The sequence below is a fragment of the Anser brachyrhynchus genome (assembly GCF_964034855.1).
Source record: "Anser brachyrhynchus genome assembly, chromosome: 4".
Classification (NCBI taxonomy): Eukaryota; Metazoa; Chordata; class Aves; order Anseriformes; family Anatidae; genus Anser; species Anser brachyrhynchus.
Genome location: NC_137698.1, coordinates 44,950,577 through 44,972,765, shown reverse-complemented (window position 1 = coordinate 44,972,765; position 22,189 = coordinate 44,950,577). Strand labels below are relative to the sequence as shown.

The following is a 22,189-nucleotide window of genomic DNA, read 5'->3' as shown; positions in this document are numbered from 1 at the left end:
GCATGACTTATTATGCTTGTTTCTTTCCTTTTTTTTTTTTTTTTGTAAACTGGGATTTTCCATTTATACTCTGCTGAGCATCAGCGCTGCTCACGGTTGCAGATGCTGCTTTCCGAGTGGCGTTTCAGTGACAGAGGCTGCTGGCATTCAGCGATCCCTTCAGGTCAGCTGGGTCTCAAAAGGAGCAAGCGAAGCTGAACCGTGCCGTGCTCAGAGCCAGTTTGCAGCGGTGCACGTGCTCCGGACAGCACATCCCCATGCCAAAGGAGCCAGATGGCCAAGCCGAGCCGCTCCGTGTGTTGTGGGGCAGATCAACTTGTGTTCGCTCTGGTGGTTCACCTCCCTTGCCTGTGCGCTGCTTCTAGCGGCGTATTTTGCACCGTGCCCCGCATTTCCTTACATTACACGTATCTTTCAGTGTCTCTAGACAAGGATGTGTTTTCTTTCCCCTCAGGCAAGCCACTGGCTGTATCCTTCTCCTGTTAATAAGACTTTCTTCCCCCTCTGGGTAGAGGTCAGTCTGAAGTGCAGGAAAGAATGATTATGATAACAGGAGGAAACAGGAAGAATCATGCTTTCTTTTCCAATCTGTTTTTTATTATTGTTTTAATGTAAAACATTGTTTCAATTAAATGCTGACCTGTGCAATGGCGTGTGCGTGCACATGCTGAAATTAATTCAGGCTTTGTTTGGAAAGCTGTGACCTCTTTATTCCTGTTCTGGATCAGGGCTGCTGCATTTCAAACCCGCTGCTGATGGCTGAAACTTCACTCGGGTGCTCCTGGCAGCACTGGCAGCACAATGCTCAAGAGTGATCTTCTCTTTGTGCCTTTTTACCTGTTTTTTTTTTCTCAATTTTTTGAAATAAACTTGTTCATGTTAGGAATTCCTCATGTAATGAGAAGAAGATAACCATGAGGCGATTAAAATTCATCAGACGGGCCTTGTGCTAAACTAGTACTTGATGGAACAGTTAGGTACAGAAATGAGGAACAGTGATCAGTTACTTGCTTTCTCTATGCCTTAACTTCATGCTATGCTATTTATTCTTTCATTTTTTCAGATGCGAGTGCCAAATGAATTGACTTCACCAAAACCAAACCGTAGGACTTGGCCCCCAGTACCTGCCTCCCCTCCATGGCATTGCTGCTCTGGCTCTAGAATAACCTGCCCGCTTTGTTATCTGCTTGGATGCAAATTTTAAATCTATGGAGATGAATCTGTGTCTTCTCACTTTTGTTGGCTTAAAATGAACTGTTTTGGAGGAAGGAAGAAGTGGGGGAGGAAGAACCATGAAAATTGTCTGGGTTGTTAAAATGAGTTGTATTTTATGCATGTCCTCTGGTGACCAGATTTTCATTTTCTACTTGGCCTCATGGAATGTTTTTATTTATATATCTTATTAGTTCTGGATGTTCTGCACAAGGGGAAACCTGAATTGCAAACTTTTTTTTTCATTATTGTATTAAGAGCCTGGGTATTGAATGCAGGTGCTCTGACTCTGTCATAATTGGCAGTTTATGGAGAGACACCAGCTGTACCGGTGCACAGGGGAGATATTATATCTCTTCACACGCTGTATATATTGTAGGAAATGCAGAATTCCTGTCATTGTCAGAAACTTTGTATGTCCCCATCTACCAGTGCCTCTGCAGAAAAAAGACAATAATCTGCTGCAAGTTAGAACCACGTCTATTTTCAGAAACAGCTTATCCCTTTTATTGTGCTTTCATGTAGCACTAATTGATGTTTGCTCTGGTTAAATAGAGAAAAGATTTAGCAAATGTTTGTCTTTTTATGGTCATGCAAGGCAAACTGGTGCCGTACTAACTGCCCCAGTTTTTTGTAACACACGTCAGGCTGTGTACTACATGTCTGCGTGTGTACATGTCTGCATGCCTGCATATAGGATTATACTCATCACGCATTAATATATCACACATTTCACAGCTCCAAGTCATAGGGCTGGGTTGGAAATAGCAGCAATACAACTCCAAATTGTATTAGACCCTAAAAGGCGTAATTATACAGTGGGAAAAGCATGGTGCTTCTGGGCGTCTTGCACAGCGGGGGCTGTGGTTGCTTGGTCTGAATGCACGGAGCTTGCAGGTGGCACTGCTGGGGCTGCTGTGGGGTGAGTGGGGGCCACCTCTGCAGAGTGTGAAGGACTGGATTTTAGGGAGAAGCTAGGAATTGGCGTTAAGATTGATAAATGGTGTGTGTCAGTGGTTTGGCCAAATGAAAGAGAAGGTCAAAGCTATGCCTGCGTACATCTGGAAAGTGCACTGATGGCTGGAAAGGAAAGAAGAGCCATTCAGAATTGCAGAGGTATAGAAAAGAGGGAGTGTTTGTTGCATATCAAGAAAAATAATGGTATTTGGCATCCTACCAGGTAGCAAAACAGGATCCCAATGAAAGTAACAGAAATCACATCAGTTGCATTATTTTTTTAAGAGCAGCAAATGGAGGGGAAAACAAAGTCCTAATAAATAGAGGAATGGACACGTTTACGGGTATCTTGCAAGTGTTAAATCAGTACTTGTCTCAAATACTCATTATCCTTCTTCCCAATTTGTCATTTAAAAACGTTTGGATCAGTGTATGGCCATGTGCAGGTTTTGTCCTGTTAGCTTCATCTCAGGAACACAGGGATAGGGCTGTTTTGTTCTGTCTTTTGGAACTGATTTAGTTTATATTCTGTCTGTGGTCATAAGATCCCCTTTTTCTTCCTCTCTCATCAGAAGTGTCTTGCATGTTCCTTGACCTAGTTAAGGCCCGGCGCTGGGACATGCTTTTGACTATCATTTCCTTTCCAACGCTGCTGTGTGTTGTGCACTTTGTGTTTGTGAGAAACAGGATGAAGTCTACATGTTTTTATGGGTTTTGTTTTTAATAGGTTTGTACGCGCTGCGGAGAGCTCTGGGGAAGCGAGCTAACCCCTCAGACAACGAGGTGGCTGGGTCAGTGATGATTGCTTTCAATGACTTCCTGCAAGGGATGAATGATGTCAGGCCCAGCGCCATGAGGGAGGTGGCAGTTGATGTGCCAAAAGTAAGTTATTTTTTGCAGTACACTAGCAACATTGTTAGAGTCACAGTTACGCATTGAAATGTCCTACCAAAAGAGAGTCGTTTTGTAGAGTGGAAGTCTCAAGTTGCCAATAAATGTTGTGCATCATCCTTTTGTTTACATATTTATTTAGTTTGAATTTTGAAAACCCGTTTACAAAAACTTGAGTTTTTAACGCTCTAGAAAGAGTTGGTAGTGCAGAAGCATATGTCCTGATCCATAGTTTTATGTGCTGAGGGGGCAAGCAGTAAAAAGCTTAGGATGTCTGCTCTGAGCAGATCCTAAATAGCTGTATGAGTTGGAGCCTTTTGCAAAGCAGACACAAATTTAAGTAGAAACCAAATGTTAGCATTTGTAATCAAAGTGTATTGAAACGATGCTATGAAGAGTGATTGCTCTGATTTGTGTAAAGCAGTTGAGTAATTTTATGTGCAGTTCCTACTGCTGTGACCTCAATGTCTTCAGTGAGATCACAAGGTTTTAACTGAGGGCAGAGCTGGATGCTGTGGGTAGGTGATCGCTGCCAAGCAGTTACCCATCAGGGACTGTCATTACATGAACATTCATTACATTCTGGCAGTGCCATCTTCAGTCATCATTGCCCCACTGACAACTCTTTCGGTTATGTTATAGTAATTCAGTAACAGACACAACATAAATAGAACTGGGGAGCTGATCTGGTTTAAGAAGACTCTGAACTGTTTTAAGAAGATTGAGCAAAAGAAAATGTTGTATTTGCTCTTACTGGCTCTTGACTCTGCAAGCAGCTGTGCTGGTGTTTCTCAGCAGCTCCCCAACCCCTTGAAGAAAACATTTCTGTCTTACTGCATGATGATGAGTCATCTGGGAATTGGGCTGCACAGCTACAGACCCTCACTCCCAAACTATAGGAATGGGAAATGAAATCTGTGAACAGGATGCTGCACGCAGCCAGCTCGGATGTCACACTTGGCTTGTTAAGAGTCCGTGCTGTGCAGCGAAGTGTTGGGTGGAAATGCCTATGTCGGCCCCAGACAGCTTTTCCTGGAAATGGTGTAGTGCCATCAGCATCTGCAAGGGTTGGTTAGTTCTGCTGAGAACCAGAGCTACTAATCTCTTGTTGCTTAATTTGCTGCTGTCTCTCGAGCTCATGTCATTATCACTGTGCTGTGCCTTCTGGCCATATCAACCCATTTGGAGCAGGATGGAGTGCTGCTAAACAGGGCAATGATGACATACATAAGTCAGGTCTCAAGGAAATCTATTCTGAATCCAGGTCAACCTGCTATGACAGTTCGCCACTAAACTATCCTGCCAGTGGCTTCCTCAAATGTCATTTACTTTTATTTGTTAAACATCAGCTGAGTCACTGGAATACTACTGAGACTCATTGTTTTGTTGAAGGGAAGGTAACAACATAGTGCAGATTCCTTCTGTGCTTACAGGACAAGTGTTGTAGCAGAGAATGTAGTGCGGTTTCTGTTTCCTTGGATACATTTTTAAGAAGAGTAAGCAAAATTTTATGTTGCATGCTTCTAGTAATGATTCCTAGGTATGTCTTAATCTAATTTTATAGACTCAGTTTTGCCTCACTAGTCAAGGTTACGTGCCTAACTGCTCTGGCTGAAGCCACGTGTTTGACTGATTGCTCTGACACTTGTTAATTGGATATTGAAGTACTTGGTTTCAGTAGAAATCAAGCCTCTAACAGCTAACTGGATGCAGTTGCAGGGCCACTAATTAGTCACAGCATCGCATGTTGGTGGTGCTATGTCCTAGAACACTTTGCTGTTTTGTGTTGTTCACTTGAATGTCTGCAACACGCGCTGGGAAACCTCAGTATTGCTCACTTGCTGTGGAACTGTTGCTTATAGTCCTAATTTCCATAATAAATTCCTCTCTACTAATTTACCTCTCTTTCCACTTATCCACCCAACACTTTCCTAGCTGGCTGTTAACCTGCTGTACTGTGCTATGTTGCGTAGGTGCTCTGCAGTAATTTACACCCACAGGGCTCCCTTATGTAGCCAATCTGTTGTGTTCTTAGCAAACTTTTAAAAATATGATGGGGGGTTGAAGCAAAAGAAAGCATGAATGAGATAGGAGTCCAGCTTTCTTCAAGAAACATGTATGTATATGTATCTGGTTAATGGATCTGCTTGCATAGTATTTTGTGAAGTCATCCTGTATTGATTAACCTTCAGATTTTTTCTTTCCATAAGGATAGGTTTTTATTTGCCTGCGCTCCTTGTCCCAGAACTATCCAGCTAGACAGTTGGTTGTATGGGTGGATTTGTTAGAAAATCAGGGATTGCATTCCTTCATCTTTTGAAGTTTGACCTTAATGTTGTTTGTCATCTAAAAAATTTGATCTGAAAATATTTTCAGTCATGAAATAACTGATCAGCTATGGGATTTTTCCCAAATAGCAGACAGAAGTCTGATCTACGTTAATAATATCCTCTGTTTTTTTTTTCCATTTGTTATATATACATGATTCACTTGTCAGCCCCCTTGGTGGCTTTTAGGCTATGCAGTTGGTGACAAGTAAATCCACTGATGCGCATGCTGAATTAAGCTGAGACTTCTATGATTTTTAAGTTTCTATTCTTGAGAAGCTCTTATGTTTTCCATTTTTAACTGATTTGAAGTAGCCATATGCAAACTGAATAAGAAGAGTGCAAAGTCACTTAAAGCTACAGGTAAAGGCATTTTGTACAAGTGCTCCATCCCATATTGTCTTGACACCTTTGCCATTTATGTTTTTTGAGGCTGGTGTCACCTGATACTGAATGAAAATAATTACTTGTTTTAATCATGAACTCCAAATTGTTTAGACAACGCAGAGCTTGTTCTCTGAAATCTGCAGAATTTTAAGTAGGCTGTAAAGAAAATGTAATTTTTGAATCAGTCTTCACTTCTTAGGTCCTAGAGTAGAGCGTTAACTGCTTGACTGTTTAGGAGGCTGCTGAGCTAAATCTCCCTCTTGCAGTCTTTTGTTTAAGACCTGGAAAAACCTCTGTTATACATATACTTGGGGTAGTAGCTAAAGAACAAGGATATGTGATAGAAGCGAGTGGTTTGGGTGGCCTTGTGCAAGTCACTTTACTTCTTGGTTTTGGAGGATATGTGCTAACCTTTACAGAACGCTCTGCTGTCTGCTTCTGAAAGGTGCTCTATGGCAAGCTAGTTAGGAATTTTTTGTTACTAACTCACACTTTAGGTGATTCACAACCTGTCGTGTTGCCCTTTGATTGTAAGACCAGTGTTGTTCACAGGTTATATGGATAATGAAAGAACTGTCATTGACACATCTTGAGCTCTTTTTTTATTCCAAGGATATTCAAAGTTATGGATGGGGAAAGCAGCCACAAGTGAGTTTGGGGTGGCAGATAAAGCACGGCTGTGTGCTGGAGGAGGAGGAGCTGCTGAGGTGGAGGTGTCACCGTGTGCTTCTCCCTGTGCTTTCCCTTTCAACATTCCCCTGTCCTTCTGCTTACGTCCAGACTGCCGTGCGCATTGCTGGTGACCAAGACACGTGCAAAACCCTTGTCTGCCCGGTTCCATGTGGGATCTCGTTTTCTGTTTTTACAGAACCTTTCTTGAACTTTGCTATGTGTTATAACCTTTTTAGAAGGCTGCTTTTTTGCAGCAGGGATTTAGGAGAAAGGGGATGCACGTTATAAATCAGAAGTTAATATTTCATCGGTTTGGAGAGTTGCGCTGTAGTTGTTCCTCCCTCTCCTATGGGTCTTTCTGAAATTTTTGTAGAGTGCTATGGGTTTTGCTTGCCCGCTTCGTTCCCTTTACTGTAATTCAACACTCAGATTTGTGTCTTTGCAGCCAAAAGGTTCTGGATGAGACATCCTTTGCACGTCTGCTTTATTTCTTTACTGCTGCTGGTGAACAACCTCTGGGGAGTTGCTGTTCTGCATCATATTCTGAGCTCTGTTGACCTAGGGAGAGCTAAAGATTATGGCAGTAATGAAATCTTGGTGTCTTACAGACTGTAGCAGAGCACTGTCTCCGTGTGTGTAAGCTCAGCCCTAAGGCTAGTCTTTGCAACCATTTCCACAGTGACAGAATATCACACTTCATTGCTGTGCTGCGAGACCTTTCCTTTCAGTTCGTGTGCAGGTGAAGATGCGTAGCTGGCCGTTCCAGCGTGTGCACCGTAATTTGGGTTAATTGCGGTCAGCAAGTTCCTCAGGATGGTATGCAAAAACAATCCACCTAGTTCTGTCGAGCATATACTGCCTTGTGTGAATCCAACTGAATTCTTCCTTCAGAGTGCATTGTTGGTGGGGGACTGTGGTGTTTTTCCCTACTTTTCTATATCCTTTTAAAATGAGGAGACGCGTACTTTGTTTAGGACTTGACCAGAATGTGAACGTAGTGTGTTATTAGCTATTTTTGCTTTTAATACCACTGCTTTTTTGAACTCTACCCTGCATTATAGAAATTCAAAGTAAGTTGACTGAATTTTTGCCTGGTGAACTATTTTCTTTTATAACTTGTACCTTGCAAGCTCACATTTAGTCGTCCTGTTTGTATGGCCACTTCTGTCACTCTTGTTGATGCTAAATGACATGTAGGGGGTCCTAAAAGTCATTTGAGTAGCACCTCAGAAGGCTTGTGTGATAGTCTGCATATTTGAAATGGGGTGAAAGCAACATGTAGGTGTTTTCTCCCTGGCTTTTTTGTGTGCAAAGTACCACTAATGGATTTTGCCACTGTTGCTGAAAGTTGTAGGAAATTCCTGGTGTCTTAATTCATTTTAAGAAGTTTTTCCTTTGTGTTTGCCAAAATCTCTATGTCTAGATAGAAAGACATTATGATAGGAATGACTATCTCTTATTTTCTATTTATTATCTCTTTTGCATTTATTACCTCTTATTGTGAAAATTTAGGCAGAAAGGGAGGGTTCTTTGCAACTTCAGGCACCTAACTGAGGTGCCTGAGTTAGACATCTCATCATGATGTTTGTTCCCACTGAAGGAAAGAGGGAGAAGCTGGGTGAGGGATGACCACGTATGGGACTTCTGAAAGGCAGCTGATAATCGGGCTGAGTTGCTCTGTGAAGCTCTGTCTCTCTCTCACTCTCAACTGTGTTGGAACCCCAAGGCACTGAGGTCAATTTTAGGTGATATGAATTTGTGCTTCTCTTTTCCTCTTCCCTTCCTCACTGTTGTGGAGTTTCTCACTTAACTGTTTTTGATGAATTCAGACAAATGCTTTTATTTCAAAACTAGAGACTTGTGTGCGGCCCGTTTTCATTCTATTCCTTTAATCTGATTTGCGCAGCTAGTCTTGCTGGTATTACGGAACAGCAACAGAAGGGTGTTGTGTTTGCATTTTTTTCCCCACAATACTACTTTGACACAGCAATTCAAAAAGCAATATTGGCAGGTTGCAAAAGTTGGCTTTTGGAACTAGCCTGCCACTTTGATAATGCCCCCACTAAAAATCCTAAAATCCTGTCCGCCCTTCTGCTACTGGGTTACTCTGCTGTATCTGATTCAGTCTTCTCTTTGCTCTGACCTTACTGAATTTATTTCATTTCTATTTTAGTGTTGTCCCATTCCCCCCACCCCCCAATAAAGGAATTCAACCCTTGGCATAACCCTCTGCACTCAGATCGTTCTCAGTGGGCAGTGGCTATCAGCTCTACATATTTCTTACTTCCTCAGGTTTATAAGGTAATTATTTATTTAAGAACCAAAGAACCAGAAGCTGTTAGTCACTAAGAAGAAATACAAGGATTGTTTCTAGAGTTCCTGTAGCATGTTCCCAGTATGAGAGACAACATGTTCTGCTGGCAGCAGATCAGCAGCTCCTCACCTTCCAGCTAGCCTTTAATCTCAGAGTACTTCTGAGGGGTTGACCCTTATGTGTTGATTTTCTGTGTTTACTCTCCCTTATCTTTGTAATTTTCTTCTATGTCAAAGACTGACAATTGAAGAGAAGTTTTATTTGGTTTGCAGTTTGCTTGTACTTACACAAAAGTGCTTGCACCACTCACAAACGTTCTTTTTCTTCCTCTTCAGTAGTAGACTGAATTGCCTGGTTCAGGGACTTTCCAGTTTGAGTTTCCAGTTTGTTATGGTATTAGGCAAATAGCAATTGGGACGTGCCAGGAGTGATGGCAATTTTCAGAGTCAGGCGAGAGGTGATGCATTGTGTCTTGGTTATACTCTGCCAGCCTTGCAAGTTTAGCTGTCTTTCTGTAGTTGAAGGGTGACTTACATCTTACAAATTTTTGGAAGAGTGTTTTAAGACACCAGATCATTTGATTTAGGTCCATCTTGATATGTTTACTGTTTGAGGTGGACAGGAATGGATGGTGACAGAACAAAGAAAGGGCTGGGGTAAGTTCTTAGGCTTGTGTAGAGATAGAGAAGTGTAGCAGGTTTTAGATCCATCTGCTGTTTTGGATAGAATGCATTGGTGGTTTCCCAATGTGTCACTGATGAGCCTGTCTTGTGTCTTCAGCAGCGCAAATTTAAATGCAGTTGTGTTTGAATGTTATTTATTTCTGTAGATAGTTGTCTGTTTGGTGGCTTGTTTATTTTCAAGCTTCTAGTCAAATCTGTAGTCATATATAAGAGAGGTGATGTTGGCAAGTGGAAGAATTGCCAAAAGTTCAGCTTAGTGGGGTCACGCAGCTGGGACCAGGGCTTTACTCTGCAGCACTAGGTAAAACCTTCTGGGGTTCATTAAGTCTTTGAGGAAGACAACAAAGTAATTTAGAAATTACTGAGAGAGAGAAAACTGAGTCGTGACTCACTAATGATCACAGAAAGTGTTGTTGCCTGTATGATCATGCTGTCATTTTATTATTTTTAATTTTTATTAATTTTGTTCCATTGTGTGAGTTCAACAAAATGGTCTGCTTTGCAGGTATCTTGGTCAGACATAGGAGGACTAGAAGATATCAAGCTGAAATTGAAGCAGGCAGTTGAATGGCCACTCAAACATCCTGAAGCCTTCATCCGAATGGGGATTCAGCCTCCAAAAGGCGTACTGCTTTATGGACCTCCTGGATGCTCAAAAACAATGATAGCAAAAGCTTTGGCTCATGAAAGTGGCCTCAACTTCTTGGCAGTGAAGGTAGGCCATTTAATCTTATGGTTTCTTAACTCTGAGATAACAGTTGACAGTTTACCAATTTTCAGTGCTAGAATCCAGTGGCTCCTGGCATTTCTGATAATTACCTCTGCTAGAGAAAAATCCCTTGTAAATATCAAATGAGGTTTGTGTTTTCTTGTGAAGAGGACTACTTTCTTCCTGTACACTTGTTTTTTTATTTTTATTATTTTTTTTAATGAGAGGGGTAAGCCATACAGAGGCATTTAAATGCTTCTCTTATTCTGGTGAAAAATATTAATTATTAGCATTATTTTAAAAGCTTTTTTTAATGGAAACAAATTCTTAAAACAATGGTAGCAAAATGCAACTTTGGATAGTGGATAGATATTCTTGCTACAATAATTGCTGGCATGGAAATAATACCATCTCAACTCTTACATTCCTTTTTATTCCTTAAGAATAGTTGCTTTCTTTGTCTTACTACTCGTGTTATATTATAGATTTTTCTTGCCCTATTAGTCTTTTTTCAGGGGAAATCATTCTATTCCATTATTTCTTAGAAAGTTTGCAAAATCAGTTATATCTGGAGTACTCTTGGATAAGTGGTATGTTCTCTCAGCATTAAGAAACACAGAGAAATTGCCTATGAAATTGATTGCTGCGGGTCATATGGAAAATACATGAATGGAAGTTATTAAATAATACTGTGGAGCTTCAGCGCATAGGAGGGAAAAAAGATAGTAGAGCGATTCCACATGGGGTAGTCTTGCAGCTGTGTCAGAATGTTAATGAAGTGCAAGAAAAAACATTTGTTTAAGTATTTTTCTTTTAAAAGTATCTCCTCCTCAACAGTGCGATCACGTACTCTTTTCTGTTGACCATCTCTTCCCTCACAAAGCTCTCTGTGTTGCTAGTTCCTGCGCGGCTTCCTCCTCTGCCTGTCCTTTCAGTTGCATTGTGAATGTAGCTCTGGAAGCAGAGGCGGTTGCGCTGACCCTGCAGCCAGCAGCCCTGCGCTGCTTCTGCCTCCTGGTGCTGCAGACAGGCCTCTGGGTCATGGTCACACCAACAAGAGCAGCCTTGGAAACCTCAGCCTTTAAGAAACGCTAGCTTTCCTGCCTCTTCCCTGAAGACAAAGTCGGTCTTTGTACTCCAGTTACTGGTAAACAAGGTAACCTTTTCCTCCTGCACCGCTTAAGGAAACATTCTTTCTTTGTTTTGCCCAAAGCACTGAGGGCTGAAAGGGGAGGAAATAAAAGTCTTGATCTGAAAAACAAAAACCAAAACCAAACAAAATAAACAACAACAACAAAAAAAACACCACCAAAAAAAACAGTTACAACTAAGTGTTGGCACTATGTTGGCACTATTCATCAGTCTAACTTAATCGCTGAAAATAGCTGATGCAGCTGTATCATCCATACATAAAAGATTGGGAAGGTGCACTGATATGAAATACTTTTATACAGCAATGCAGCGTTTCTTTAGGGTGCAAACCCCCATCCCTGATGAGCTGCAGCAGAAAGGGCTGGCTCGGGGAAAGTGCCTTTTATTCCCTGTCGGCTTAAATCCCTAGGCCTGGAACTGGTCGAATATTCAATGTACAGATGTTCTAAGAGGCACATCTCTGGAGTGTATCCAGCCTTGGATATGTTGACTCCAGGAAGGGAACACAGCCCACTTTCCCTAACTTCACGTTTGCTTCCTGGACAGAAAAGGGAACATTCATCATGTACTAAATGTGTTAAACATCATTGTCTGTAGCACTTCTTAAAGCACAACAGGCATGAATTCATTTCCACTGCATGTATTCCTGCAATAAATCCAAAATAGATGAATATGATTTTGAGAGAGAGAGAGAATTTTTCTTCCTAGCTAGCGGTTCTGTTAATTTTCCCTTTCTCTGCATTGTGTCTCAAATATCCATCTCTGGAACTGATATCAGGCTCTTTGAAATGGAAGCCTGTTTGTGATAATTTACTTTTCAGACCTGCATTTTCCTTCCAGTCGGTCCTGCCCTAAATAAGCAATCCTGATGAAAAGTGTCTGCCATACAGCCAGTAGGACGTGTGCTCTCGCAGTATAGCTCAGGGGGCTCAGGTTCTTGGTCCGTGGCAGGGATACGATGTGGGCAGGAGGCTTTGCTCTGGCGATGGGTCTGAGTCCATGGCTGGATGCCACCTCTCTCCCCTGTGTCTGAAACCTGAGAGGGAACTGCTTACTTGGTTCAGTGATTTTTTTGGAAGGTGGCCCCACTATGCACACCACGTTTAAGCTATGTGGACACAGTAAGTCCGTCCCTTTCCAGAAGGGGTGACAGTGCTCACCTCGACTGGTTGTGGCACTGGGGTGCAGCTGGCATCTCCCTGGCTCCGGGAGGGCTTTGCGCTCCTTGTCCAGATGTGTCTGTGCAATGTCTCTCCAGCTTGGCCAGCTGCCCCTGTTAAATAAGGTACTTTGTCTGGCATGTCTGTAATCTCCTAAAACGTGATGTTTCCATATGTCTTAGGAGCAGATGGCTGTCACAATGCCATATGAGACGTGGTCAAACAGCGTGCGTCTGACTTCTCTCTAACCCAGTCTGGGAGATAGGCAAAGTCTAGATGTAATTTCTGGGCAGAGGAGACGAAGAAAATAATGTGATAACAGATGTTTGACGTTGCATCCTGTTCTCTCCTAAAATCTATTGTGAAGTTTGAATGGTTAGTATTACAATGAATGTGCCCTTTTGTAAACATGCTCTTTGATATCTGGCCAAAACCTTTTTATAGCTGTATTTTCATCAAGATCGGTGACCTTTCGCTTTTCCAGAGAAAAGCGGTTGTTTTGCTTGTTTGTTTTTACAAAGCAAACTTGCATATAATTCCTAAGGGGAATCATGTATTTTTATTCCTTTACTGGACTGTCGTTCTTTGTCTCCCTTACAGCATATCTGCTAAATTTATTGGGAGGGAGGTTGTCAACTGCTTTGCAGGAGATGGCTCATTCTGTTCCTTCCTATCACCCCTTTGTCTATATCTCTCATAGCACTGAGGCTTTTCCAGGGGTTTAGTGATCATATTGATACTTTTTTCCCCAAAATCTGTTATCAAAAGACAGCTGAATTGTTCTCAACTTCTTGGGAGTTTGTGGTGTTTTGCAGTCATGGAGATAAGCAAATAGGAGACTGGATGAAGGAGTGAACTAAGATAATTTTTTCATTCTTTGGTGGTTGAACATCACTCTTAACTTATTGACAATTTCTGATCTGACTGAATTCTTATTCATATCAGCTGTCCATGCACTCTTGTCCTTCTTCATGCTCCTCTTGTGCAGGCCCAAAAGCTTGTAATTTTCCTCAGAGATGTAGTTTGTGTCTTTCACCAATGGGAAAATAAAATTGTACGCAGATATTAGACCAATAAATATTAATAGGATGGGGGATGTGATTTTCAACTTCTGCCAGGCTGATGACACCTCTTTGTTATATATAACTACATGTGACATTTTTGCTTTAGATGTGATCTAATTTTCTGAAATTGAATATTACTGCATTGCTTCTCTGATTTTTCTGCTTCATTTCACTGTTTACTTGGTGATTATCTCTCTGTACTTTTTGACAGTTCCTGCACTTAGGGTCAGCTATAGCTGGCTGCTTTTTAGAGAAGTATGTTGATTAGATCTCTGAGATTTTAAGGTGATACTGTAAGAGTATCTTGGGGAGGAAACTTCCATATCTTGCTGTATTCCATAGACTGGGAAACAATGATGATAATTTTATCAGCATTTGTCTTGCATCTTTGTTTGCTTAGATTTTGCTATGGCTGACCTCTTGGATTTTTTTATTTTTAGGAAATCCTATATCATTATGTTGTGCTAAGAATCTAATGAATATTACATTTCTTCATGGATTTTCTGTAAGCCTTCTGGGAGACAACTTGCAGAGAGACAATCTCTGATTATTTTTTTTTTCTCTCCATTGTTATGATATCTGTGTGATTAACTTTACTAACAACAATGCCATTGTACTTTTTTGTATTAACCTGAAGCTTGCTCTTATATTGTAAGGCTGATGAGGCACCGCTGCAGCACCTATCCAGATAAATTCCATCAGCCAGGTACAAGCTGTTCTTTGGCTGCCAGTCCCAAAAGGGCCATGGGGATTGGAAAATCCTTTTGCCCCTTTTGTTGCCCAAGATGCAGTGTACCAGAAGGGATGTTTGTTGGTGATGGTATCCGGCATTACCTTGTACTTAGTCAGAGGGAGACTTTCTGCTAATATCAGGAGGCTTTTGCTCAGGGTTGTATCAACAAAGGATTTTGAGTTCTGCTTTCTGTCCAACAAGCAGATTACCCGAGTTTACAAAATAAATACCAAGAAAAATTATGCAACTTGTATATGTTTGTAATGGTTTTAGGAGCATCATTTTTCCTCTTGCTGCTCAGTGCTTCTTAATATTTTGCTCTTTCAAGACAAAACTAAAGCAAAAACTCATTTAGTGATACTGACAGAAAAACAGCTTAGACATACAGAAAATTAAGATTTCCAAAAGTTAAATCTCTTGGAATTCAGCTCTATAAGTGAGGCACAATAATTGTTGTAAACATGAAAGCAATATTTAAAAAAAACAACAACAAAACAAAACATGGTGGTAAGTAACATTTAAGGATGTTAACAGCAAGCAAGTGATATGTACTGTACTGCTCTAAAGTATTAGTTGTGTTTGTTAGGAGCTCCAACTGTGATAGACAAAAATAAAAAGGTTAGAAATTATTCCCAGCATTTTACTTTCCGTTACTTAAGAGTTTGGGCCGAAGGCATCTTTTCTTTTCTTCAATTAGCAGTAATTACAAAAATATACACTGTTCTCAGAGCTCTGACTTCACCTTGGCTTGATTTAACTTCCTGTATCACCCTGCAGATGCTTTTGTACCACTCCCCGTGCTTGACATGTGCTTAAGTTTAGTTTGTCATCTGGGTCAATTACGTCAAAATATTTTCCAATTGAAGTTTCCTCTGCTTCTCCCTTCAGCTCTTGGCTGGGGCAGTTAAAACAGATTAATGAGGCTTGGAAAGGCTGCCTGCTTTGCTTTGTGAAGAACTGTCACTGAATTTTGGGAAGATAGTTTAGCCTTCTGACAGGGATTTCTGCGAGCAGAAGCATGAAATAAGAAAGCTGGGTGGTTGTGACTGGCTGAGAGATGTGTATAAGATTAAAAAGGAAGAAGCGTTGTGGTTTTATGGGAAACTGGCAAACGTTCGATAACATTTGCAAATTTTATTTGCATATATTTATATTTGTGTAGTAACACATTTACAGCAACATGCTAGTTAATTAGCACACAATGAGACAACATATTTTGAAAATGCTCTAATATTTAACATTTTTCACAAGGGAGAGCGATTGGAGATACTTTATGAACACTGTTGATGCTCAGGCTATCTGCATGTTTTACTCAGCTGAAAATAAGGCGTTCCTCCATTCTTACCCTAAGCTTTCCAACAGTGAACGTGCAGACAGAAAATGATTTGGAAATAATCTCCCATCTCAGTTTCCTTCTCCCTTCTCAATTACCTTGCAAGATTAATGAACGTAGCTTCCCCCTCTTGAAGTTGCCTGGTTTGTCAGCAGTCGGGATGTGGCAAAATGGCAGTCACGGGATCGGGCGCTGCTGGAGCAGTGAAGTATGGCTCTGGGTATGTTTTGCAGCACGGACGGCTGATTTCCTGCCTTTTTTTCACTGTATTGCTGTTGATCCCACGTGGATGGTGCCCTCCTGGTAACAAGCCTGGTCCTAAACAGAGTAGTGGATGGCGGCCTTTGGGCCCGAGGGCTGGCGCTGTAGGAAAATGCGGTGCTGAATAGGAAGGGGCGCTGAAAATCTGTGTTGGACATGAGTGACTTGCAAAGGGGCCTTTGGGGTGGGTGGGATGGGGTGCTGTTGGGTCTGCTTCAACTCTGCCCCGACACAATTTCTCCTCTGACTTGATACCGCGGTGCCGGTGCCCGCGCCGAGTCCTGACAAATCATCATGGCGGCTGTGCCCAACAGGGCCCTCTCCAAATGTGCCATGAATTTTATTCAGTGTTTCCTGTCAGTTCAATGCAGACTACAAATCCTGGCTTTGCTGTTACATGAAGAAGCCCAGACAGGTTGTTGCTAAAGTTTGCTGATCAAGACAGAAGGCAAACAAGTCGATAAAGGAAAGTGCCTTAGGAGTTTGATGGCGCTGCTGTTAGAAACTTAATTGCAAGGACCACAGTTCACAATTTTTTGCCAGCCTATTCCCAGAGATACTTTGAGCCCACAAGCACCTGTCTAATTTGAAGTTTTTAAAACACAGACAGGTGCCAACAAGTTTTTTTAAGGTCCTTTGGTATGCAGGGCAGAGGGAGAGGAAGTGATTAAAACGGTGAGTGCGCTGAGCCTGGGGTTTACAGGCTGCTGAGAGTCTGAGCGATGCAGCTTAAGTCATTAAACAGCATTAAAGAGAAGAAGGAGGCTTTATTCTTAGCAAGCAAATATACTGCATTTTATTACTAAATGTTTGTCTAAAATGCAGCTTAACCAAGATAACTAATTTCTGAATTCTTCCAAATGAGTTGCTGATGTGACAGTAGGTCATCTCACTTGCATCATCATGAAACTGGGGAGGGGGAAGCTGCAATGTTGCATCTAACTCCATGAAGGCTGTACTGCTGGTGGCTGGGATCACGCTTTGCTCATCTGAGCTGGCTGTCGGCGCTACTCTGGCAGGCTGAGAAATTAGCACATCAGAGTGATGTGGATCGCATCTGCAAGGTAGATGTCTGTCTGTCCAAATCAGTTAGTGTGAATGTCTAACTCAGATGCAGATGTCTGCATGTGGGCAAATAAACCTTGCCCTAGGTGTGCATTTTAAGCAGTTGAGAACTGCTTTGACATGAAGCTTTATTTTTTTTTTTGAGGTTCACTGTGCAGAGCTCTGTTTCTATATACTTAATTTGAAATTAAACATAAATTATTCAACTGATATTTTAATGTCTGTTTAATAATTTCAACAAGCATAACTACGTAACTTACCTGATTGTCACAACAGTTTAAAAAAAAAACTGAGAGGAAAGTCACTGATTAAGTTTCTTATCAGTTGAAAGGCATTACCCTAGTATTTTCAGGTGGAAAAAATCCCCAAGTGGCTTTAAGCACTGATTAGAAAAATTACTGATACTCTCTGATACTCTTTTAACTTCAGGGATACCAGATGTTGCCCTTGCAGTTTAAAAATACTGAGAACTTCTGTCATAACAGTGTGTACATAAGCTTATCTCATGTTGCAGCCTGTGTGCAGAGGTTTTATCTTTTGAGCAGTTTGCCTTTCAAGAGTTTATTCTGATCATATTTAAAATGTAAGGATGTTTTTCTTTTATATGTATAAATATATATTTATATATTATAATATATAAAAAGGGTTACCAATTTATATATATAAAAAGGGTTACCAATATAAGAGAAAAATCAACACCCAGTCCAGAAGATAAACACGTGGGAGGTGTCATGACAGAAGGGGAATGCATCTTATAAAGGAGGATGGGATAGTCTTTCAACAGAGCATGCATGGAAACTACTCTCTCTATTTTGAGGCTGAATAAACAAAACTCAGCAGTATGCAGCGTGCCTGAATTGGCAGATTTTATACTATTTCTCTGGGTTGTAGCTCACAAATGGTATGCTTATATGCATGGCTAAGCTACAGCTACTTCTGCCAATTTCCTCCTCCAAATCTTTTGCTGGTTTTGGAGTCACTGTGCAAATGACCAGAAGGAACAGGTTTTATTTCTTCACATCCTTTCATACGGAGGATTCCTTCTTGCAGAAGAGAGCAGAGCTATGCATCATTAAACTGTACCATTTGTTACTAGCACCTCTAGGTCAGTATATCAACAGCTGTAAACAGCTTTTAAAGGAATCATTATGGTCACCTCCAGGCCAAAAATGATGTTTCACCAACTGTCAATTTGCTGAATAAGTGCGGTTCATGTCGTTTGATTTTTTTAAAGCAATAGAAAAGCATTGAAAAATAATAATAATAAAAAATCTCCTGGCATTTCTTGAATGGTCTCCAACTTCTAAACGAGTTTCCTGAAAAGAGAAGGTGAACTTTCAGAAAATTGGAAGCAGTGCTTAGCTGTCAGCCAGCAGCTTGGTGATGGCAACTGGGCTGCTTGGCGTACAGACCGATCTCTGGGAAGAGCGGCCAGCAATCTCAGCTAAAGGACAACCTGTTTTCACACAGGGTAAGGCAGACGTTCAGCTTGGCTTGGACCAGAGCTAACCCAGTTCAGTTCCTACATCCAGCTTCTTTGAACGTTTCTAGTTTTTGTGTTGTGGTTTTAAGTGTTTGCATTTGATGAAACGTATACCAATTCCTCTTCTTTGGTGTGCTCTTTCTTTCACTTTGGAGTCTTTTCCTTTTATTGCCGTGTATAATAGGAGTTCCAAGCTGCTTGTAATAAAAGACATGTTTCTGAACGACAGTTCTGGTATTGTTGGTGAGTGGTAAACTATGAGACCTTCTTCAAATCAACTTTGATGAAAATTCTCCATAGGGAGGCACAGGTCATTAATACATAGTGGTCTTTCACCCGGAGTTGCTGCTTAATGAAGAGAAAAATAGAGAAAAACTTCATGTTAAAGCTTACAGCAAAACCATGCATTCAAAATAATTCTCTTTGGAAACATTTTAAACAGTACGTATTGCTTTGATGTTGCCTTGATCATATTTTAATGTGTAATTAAAAATAAAACTCCATGCATCTGAAATTATATTGTACCTTAAAGCACAAAGGGAGTAGTTTTGGTTTTAAGTATTTTTTGCTCAGACAAAAGAAGAGAAAATGTCAGACTATTTGATGTTGTTTGTCATACTAGAGGAGTACACTGTTGGCTCTGATGTATATGATGTTGGCTTCCATGAGAATACTGATGTGGATGAAGACAGTTTGTGGGAATAAGGGCATGAGAGAGAAGCTCCAAGAAAAAGGTAGTAGGAGAAATCTGTAATCGTGGGTAGAATCTGCAGAGGTTTGACAAAAAGCTAGACAGAAAGTGAAAGCTGCTGTCTTGTTACTTCGGCAGTTGCTGGGCCCACTCTATCACATTTCTCATCTGCAATGAACATGATGAATGGCAAGGGCCCAGGGCAGCTGGATGCTGTCTATTCGAGGCTACAAGCCTGTTCTGCACAAACGGCTGCTTGCTCCTCATCTTTGATGTTCATGGTGAATATAGGAAAAGGCCTTGCATTACTCTCTCACCTTCTCACCTTGTTTTTTTCCTTTTCTTCTTCTTTCCTGAGTATGTATCTGAACAGTTCTGTTTCTATGACTTTGAAGTTGTTGAAAGCCTACAGGTGACATTTTAACTTCAGCTACTGCAGCAGTTGTTTTAAGGATGGATGTGGAAGGTAGCAGCACTTGTATCATTTCTGTTTCCTACTGGCAAGGCATACGGTACTCTTCTTCAGCCCTTACACAGTTGGCTTTACCTGTATGGTATGCTACAGCTGGCTGCTGCTGTATCTCACCTGGCCCTATGGTAACGGCCAACACTAAAATATAAAATAAAATAAAAAATAATAATGTGGCCTAGCCAGTATTCTTTGCTGATACCACATAACTTATGCTTTTCTTATTACAGTATATATCTATTCCCAAACATTTGCAGAGGTGCCTTCCAGCGGTGCCAGTGTCAGGATAAAGTCAGTGCGCCAACTTACTGCAAGGTTGAAAATGAGAGTGGAGAGGGGAGGCTGCAAAAAAACCAGTGTGCTACATTTTCGGAGTAAAGAATCTGTGTTCTGCCCACCTGGGTACAAAGACCAGGTGGTCCTGCTGGAAGAGGGGTTGCGCCAGAAGCTCTGTCACTGCTGGTATATGTCTGCCACACATTCCTGGTTCCAGCATAACTGCTGTTTGACGCTGCCTTACTGCTCAGAGCAGAGCATTGCCCGAAGGTGCTCATAGCACTGAAGCACAGGAAGGTTGTGCAGTTTTCCAGCTGTGAAGGATGTTGTTTCTGCTGGTGAAATTATGAGGGCACCTGTTCCCTGGAAAACAGACCAAAGCCACTGGCTCGTTTTGTTCAGGGCAGTGGATAATCATCACTGGTCATGGCTGTAGGTCAATGTTGATGCAAACCAGGCTGAAGTCAATGAGTCATTACCAATCCCATGAGAATCTTAGCCTCATTAAGAAGCGTTATTTTAGCAGCCTGTCCTACGGGATACAGCAAAACAGAAAATGCTCTGAGAATTCTCCATTGTTTTGCTTTTTGTAATTGTAAGTACTTGCTCAAGACTTCAGCACTGACCCTGTGGTCTCCGGTCTTTTCCTGGTGGACAGGGCTGTGAGTATAAACAGGCACCGCAGCAGCTGGCACTAATAATTGTGCTTGGCAGAGAGGAGGAGGAATGCAAATCAGTGAAGACACTGAACAGCTTTCTCGCTGGGAATGGAGTGCCTCATAGATGGGTTTCAGGTGTGCAGCTATGGCAGCTGCTCCTCTCTGGACCTGCAGGCTGTCTGATTCAAAAAAGTGCTGTTAAACGTGGTTTTAAGTCACTGCTTCAGTGCTTGGCTAGGTAGGATGCATGTTGAGTGTACAAGTAAATGCTTTTCTGTAAATCATCTTTTTGGCTGACTTGCAGCCCCCTTGTTGCTGTTGCTGATCCAACAACTCCTGAGAACCCCCAAGTGTTTATTTTTTTGATTAATGCTGTTTCTCATTAAAGTACTAGGTAAGCATTATAGTAAGAGGATTAACCTACAGGCATAGTTACTTGCATGTGCTGTGCTATAAATGGAAGAAAACTTGGTATAGGTGGAAGGTAAGCTGAAAAATGCACAAGTAAGACTTTTGCAAGTGGCAAATTGTCAAAATTCCTTGTAAGTTTATCAGTAAGGTGACACTAGCAGATTTTGACAGTCATTTGGGATGTAAATATAATATGTATTTAAAACGTTTTTTTCTTTATTTTACAGGGACCTGAGCTGATGAATAAATATGTTGGTGAGTCTGAACGAGCAGTGAGAGAGGTGAGAAAGTGCAAGCTATACATGATGTTCACTTTTCTTGGCGTTCAAATTCTTCTGTGCTTATAAGGTTATCTTTAAATTTTGCAAAAAAATCTTTTGATTTAAGTTTTTTAAATGACCAAACAATAACCAGAAGGGATCTTTGTGCTGTTTAACTTAATGCTGCACTGGCCTAGTGATGCCCATCAAATTAGGGATCCTGTAGCAATTTTCACTATAAGCCTGTGTTATGCAGGATCAGGAATAACTAATAAAAGATCTGTTTTTGAAACAAATGACCACAAAGCTTATGTCTGTTCTTTGTTGTTCTGTAGCTTTTGAGGTGTGCAGGGGGTGATAGCAGTATGTAAAAAAAAAAAATCAGCGCCTTAAAACTGAGTGCTTCATTGTTGTTTTTCTAGATCTTTAGGAAAGCCAGAGCGGTGTCTCCTTCAATTCTTTTCTTTGATGAAATAGATGCGTTGGCAGTTGAAAGGGGAAGGTAAGTAATCCTGCTACAAAAATCACAGACATTATTCTCTGATAATTTACTTGTACATTGTGCAATCACAAGTATATTGTCTTTCTAGAATTATTTTATTAAATAAATTCATTCCACATGCAGAAGAGTAACATTTGTGACTTAAGTATAAGCATATTTCACTTGGCATAAACAGGTAAGTTGGTGGAGTTCATCCTTTCTCATGTCATTAGCAGGAAGGATTCTACTGGTTCTCATGCCCTTTGGCTCTTTTTTGTGGTTTTAACTTGCGTTTCTTTCCAGTAACTAACTCCTTTCTTTTCCCAGGGTTGTTGCACTGTCCTAATATAGTGCCTCCATCAAGCAAAGCAAATGATCATATGCTATATAACTCTGGGATTTCCAAAGAGACTACTCGTATGCTTAAATTTAAACTTACATTGAAGCATTTTGCTAGACAGGGAAAAACTTCATGAAAAAAATTAGGAGCGCTTATGTCCTTTTATGTGTTACCTTAAAATGGGATTCTTGTGCAAGCA

The 22,189-nt window shown here is 41.0% G+C and overlaps 1 protein-coding gene across 1 annotated transcript in view; it reads left to right on the top strand.

The window, feature by feature from the left end:
- The window catches only part of AFG2A (AFG2 AAA ATPase homolog A), a 192,347-nt gene that overhangs the window by 21,698 nt on the left and 148,460 nt on the right, over nt 1-22,189 (top strand). Inside the window, exons 9-12 of the mRNA XM_080590539.1 lie at nt 2,897-3,051; nt 9,949-10,158; nt 21,137-21,190; nt 21,592-21,671. Coding sequence (XP_080446665.1) covers nt 2,897-3,051; nt 9,949-10,158; nt 21,137-21,190; nt 21,592-21,671 — 499 coding nt within the window. The remainder of the gene's footprint in view (nt 1-2,896; nt 3,052-9,948; nt 10,159-21,136; nt 21,191-21,591; nt 21,672-22,189) is intronic.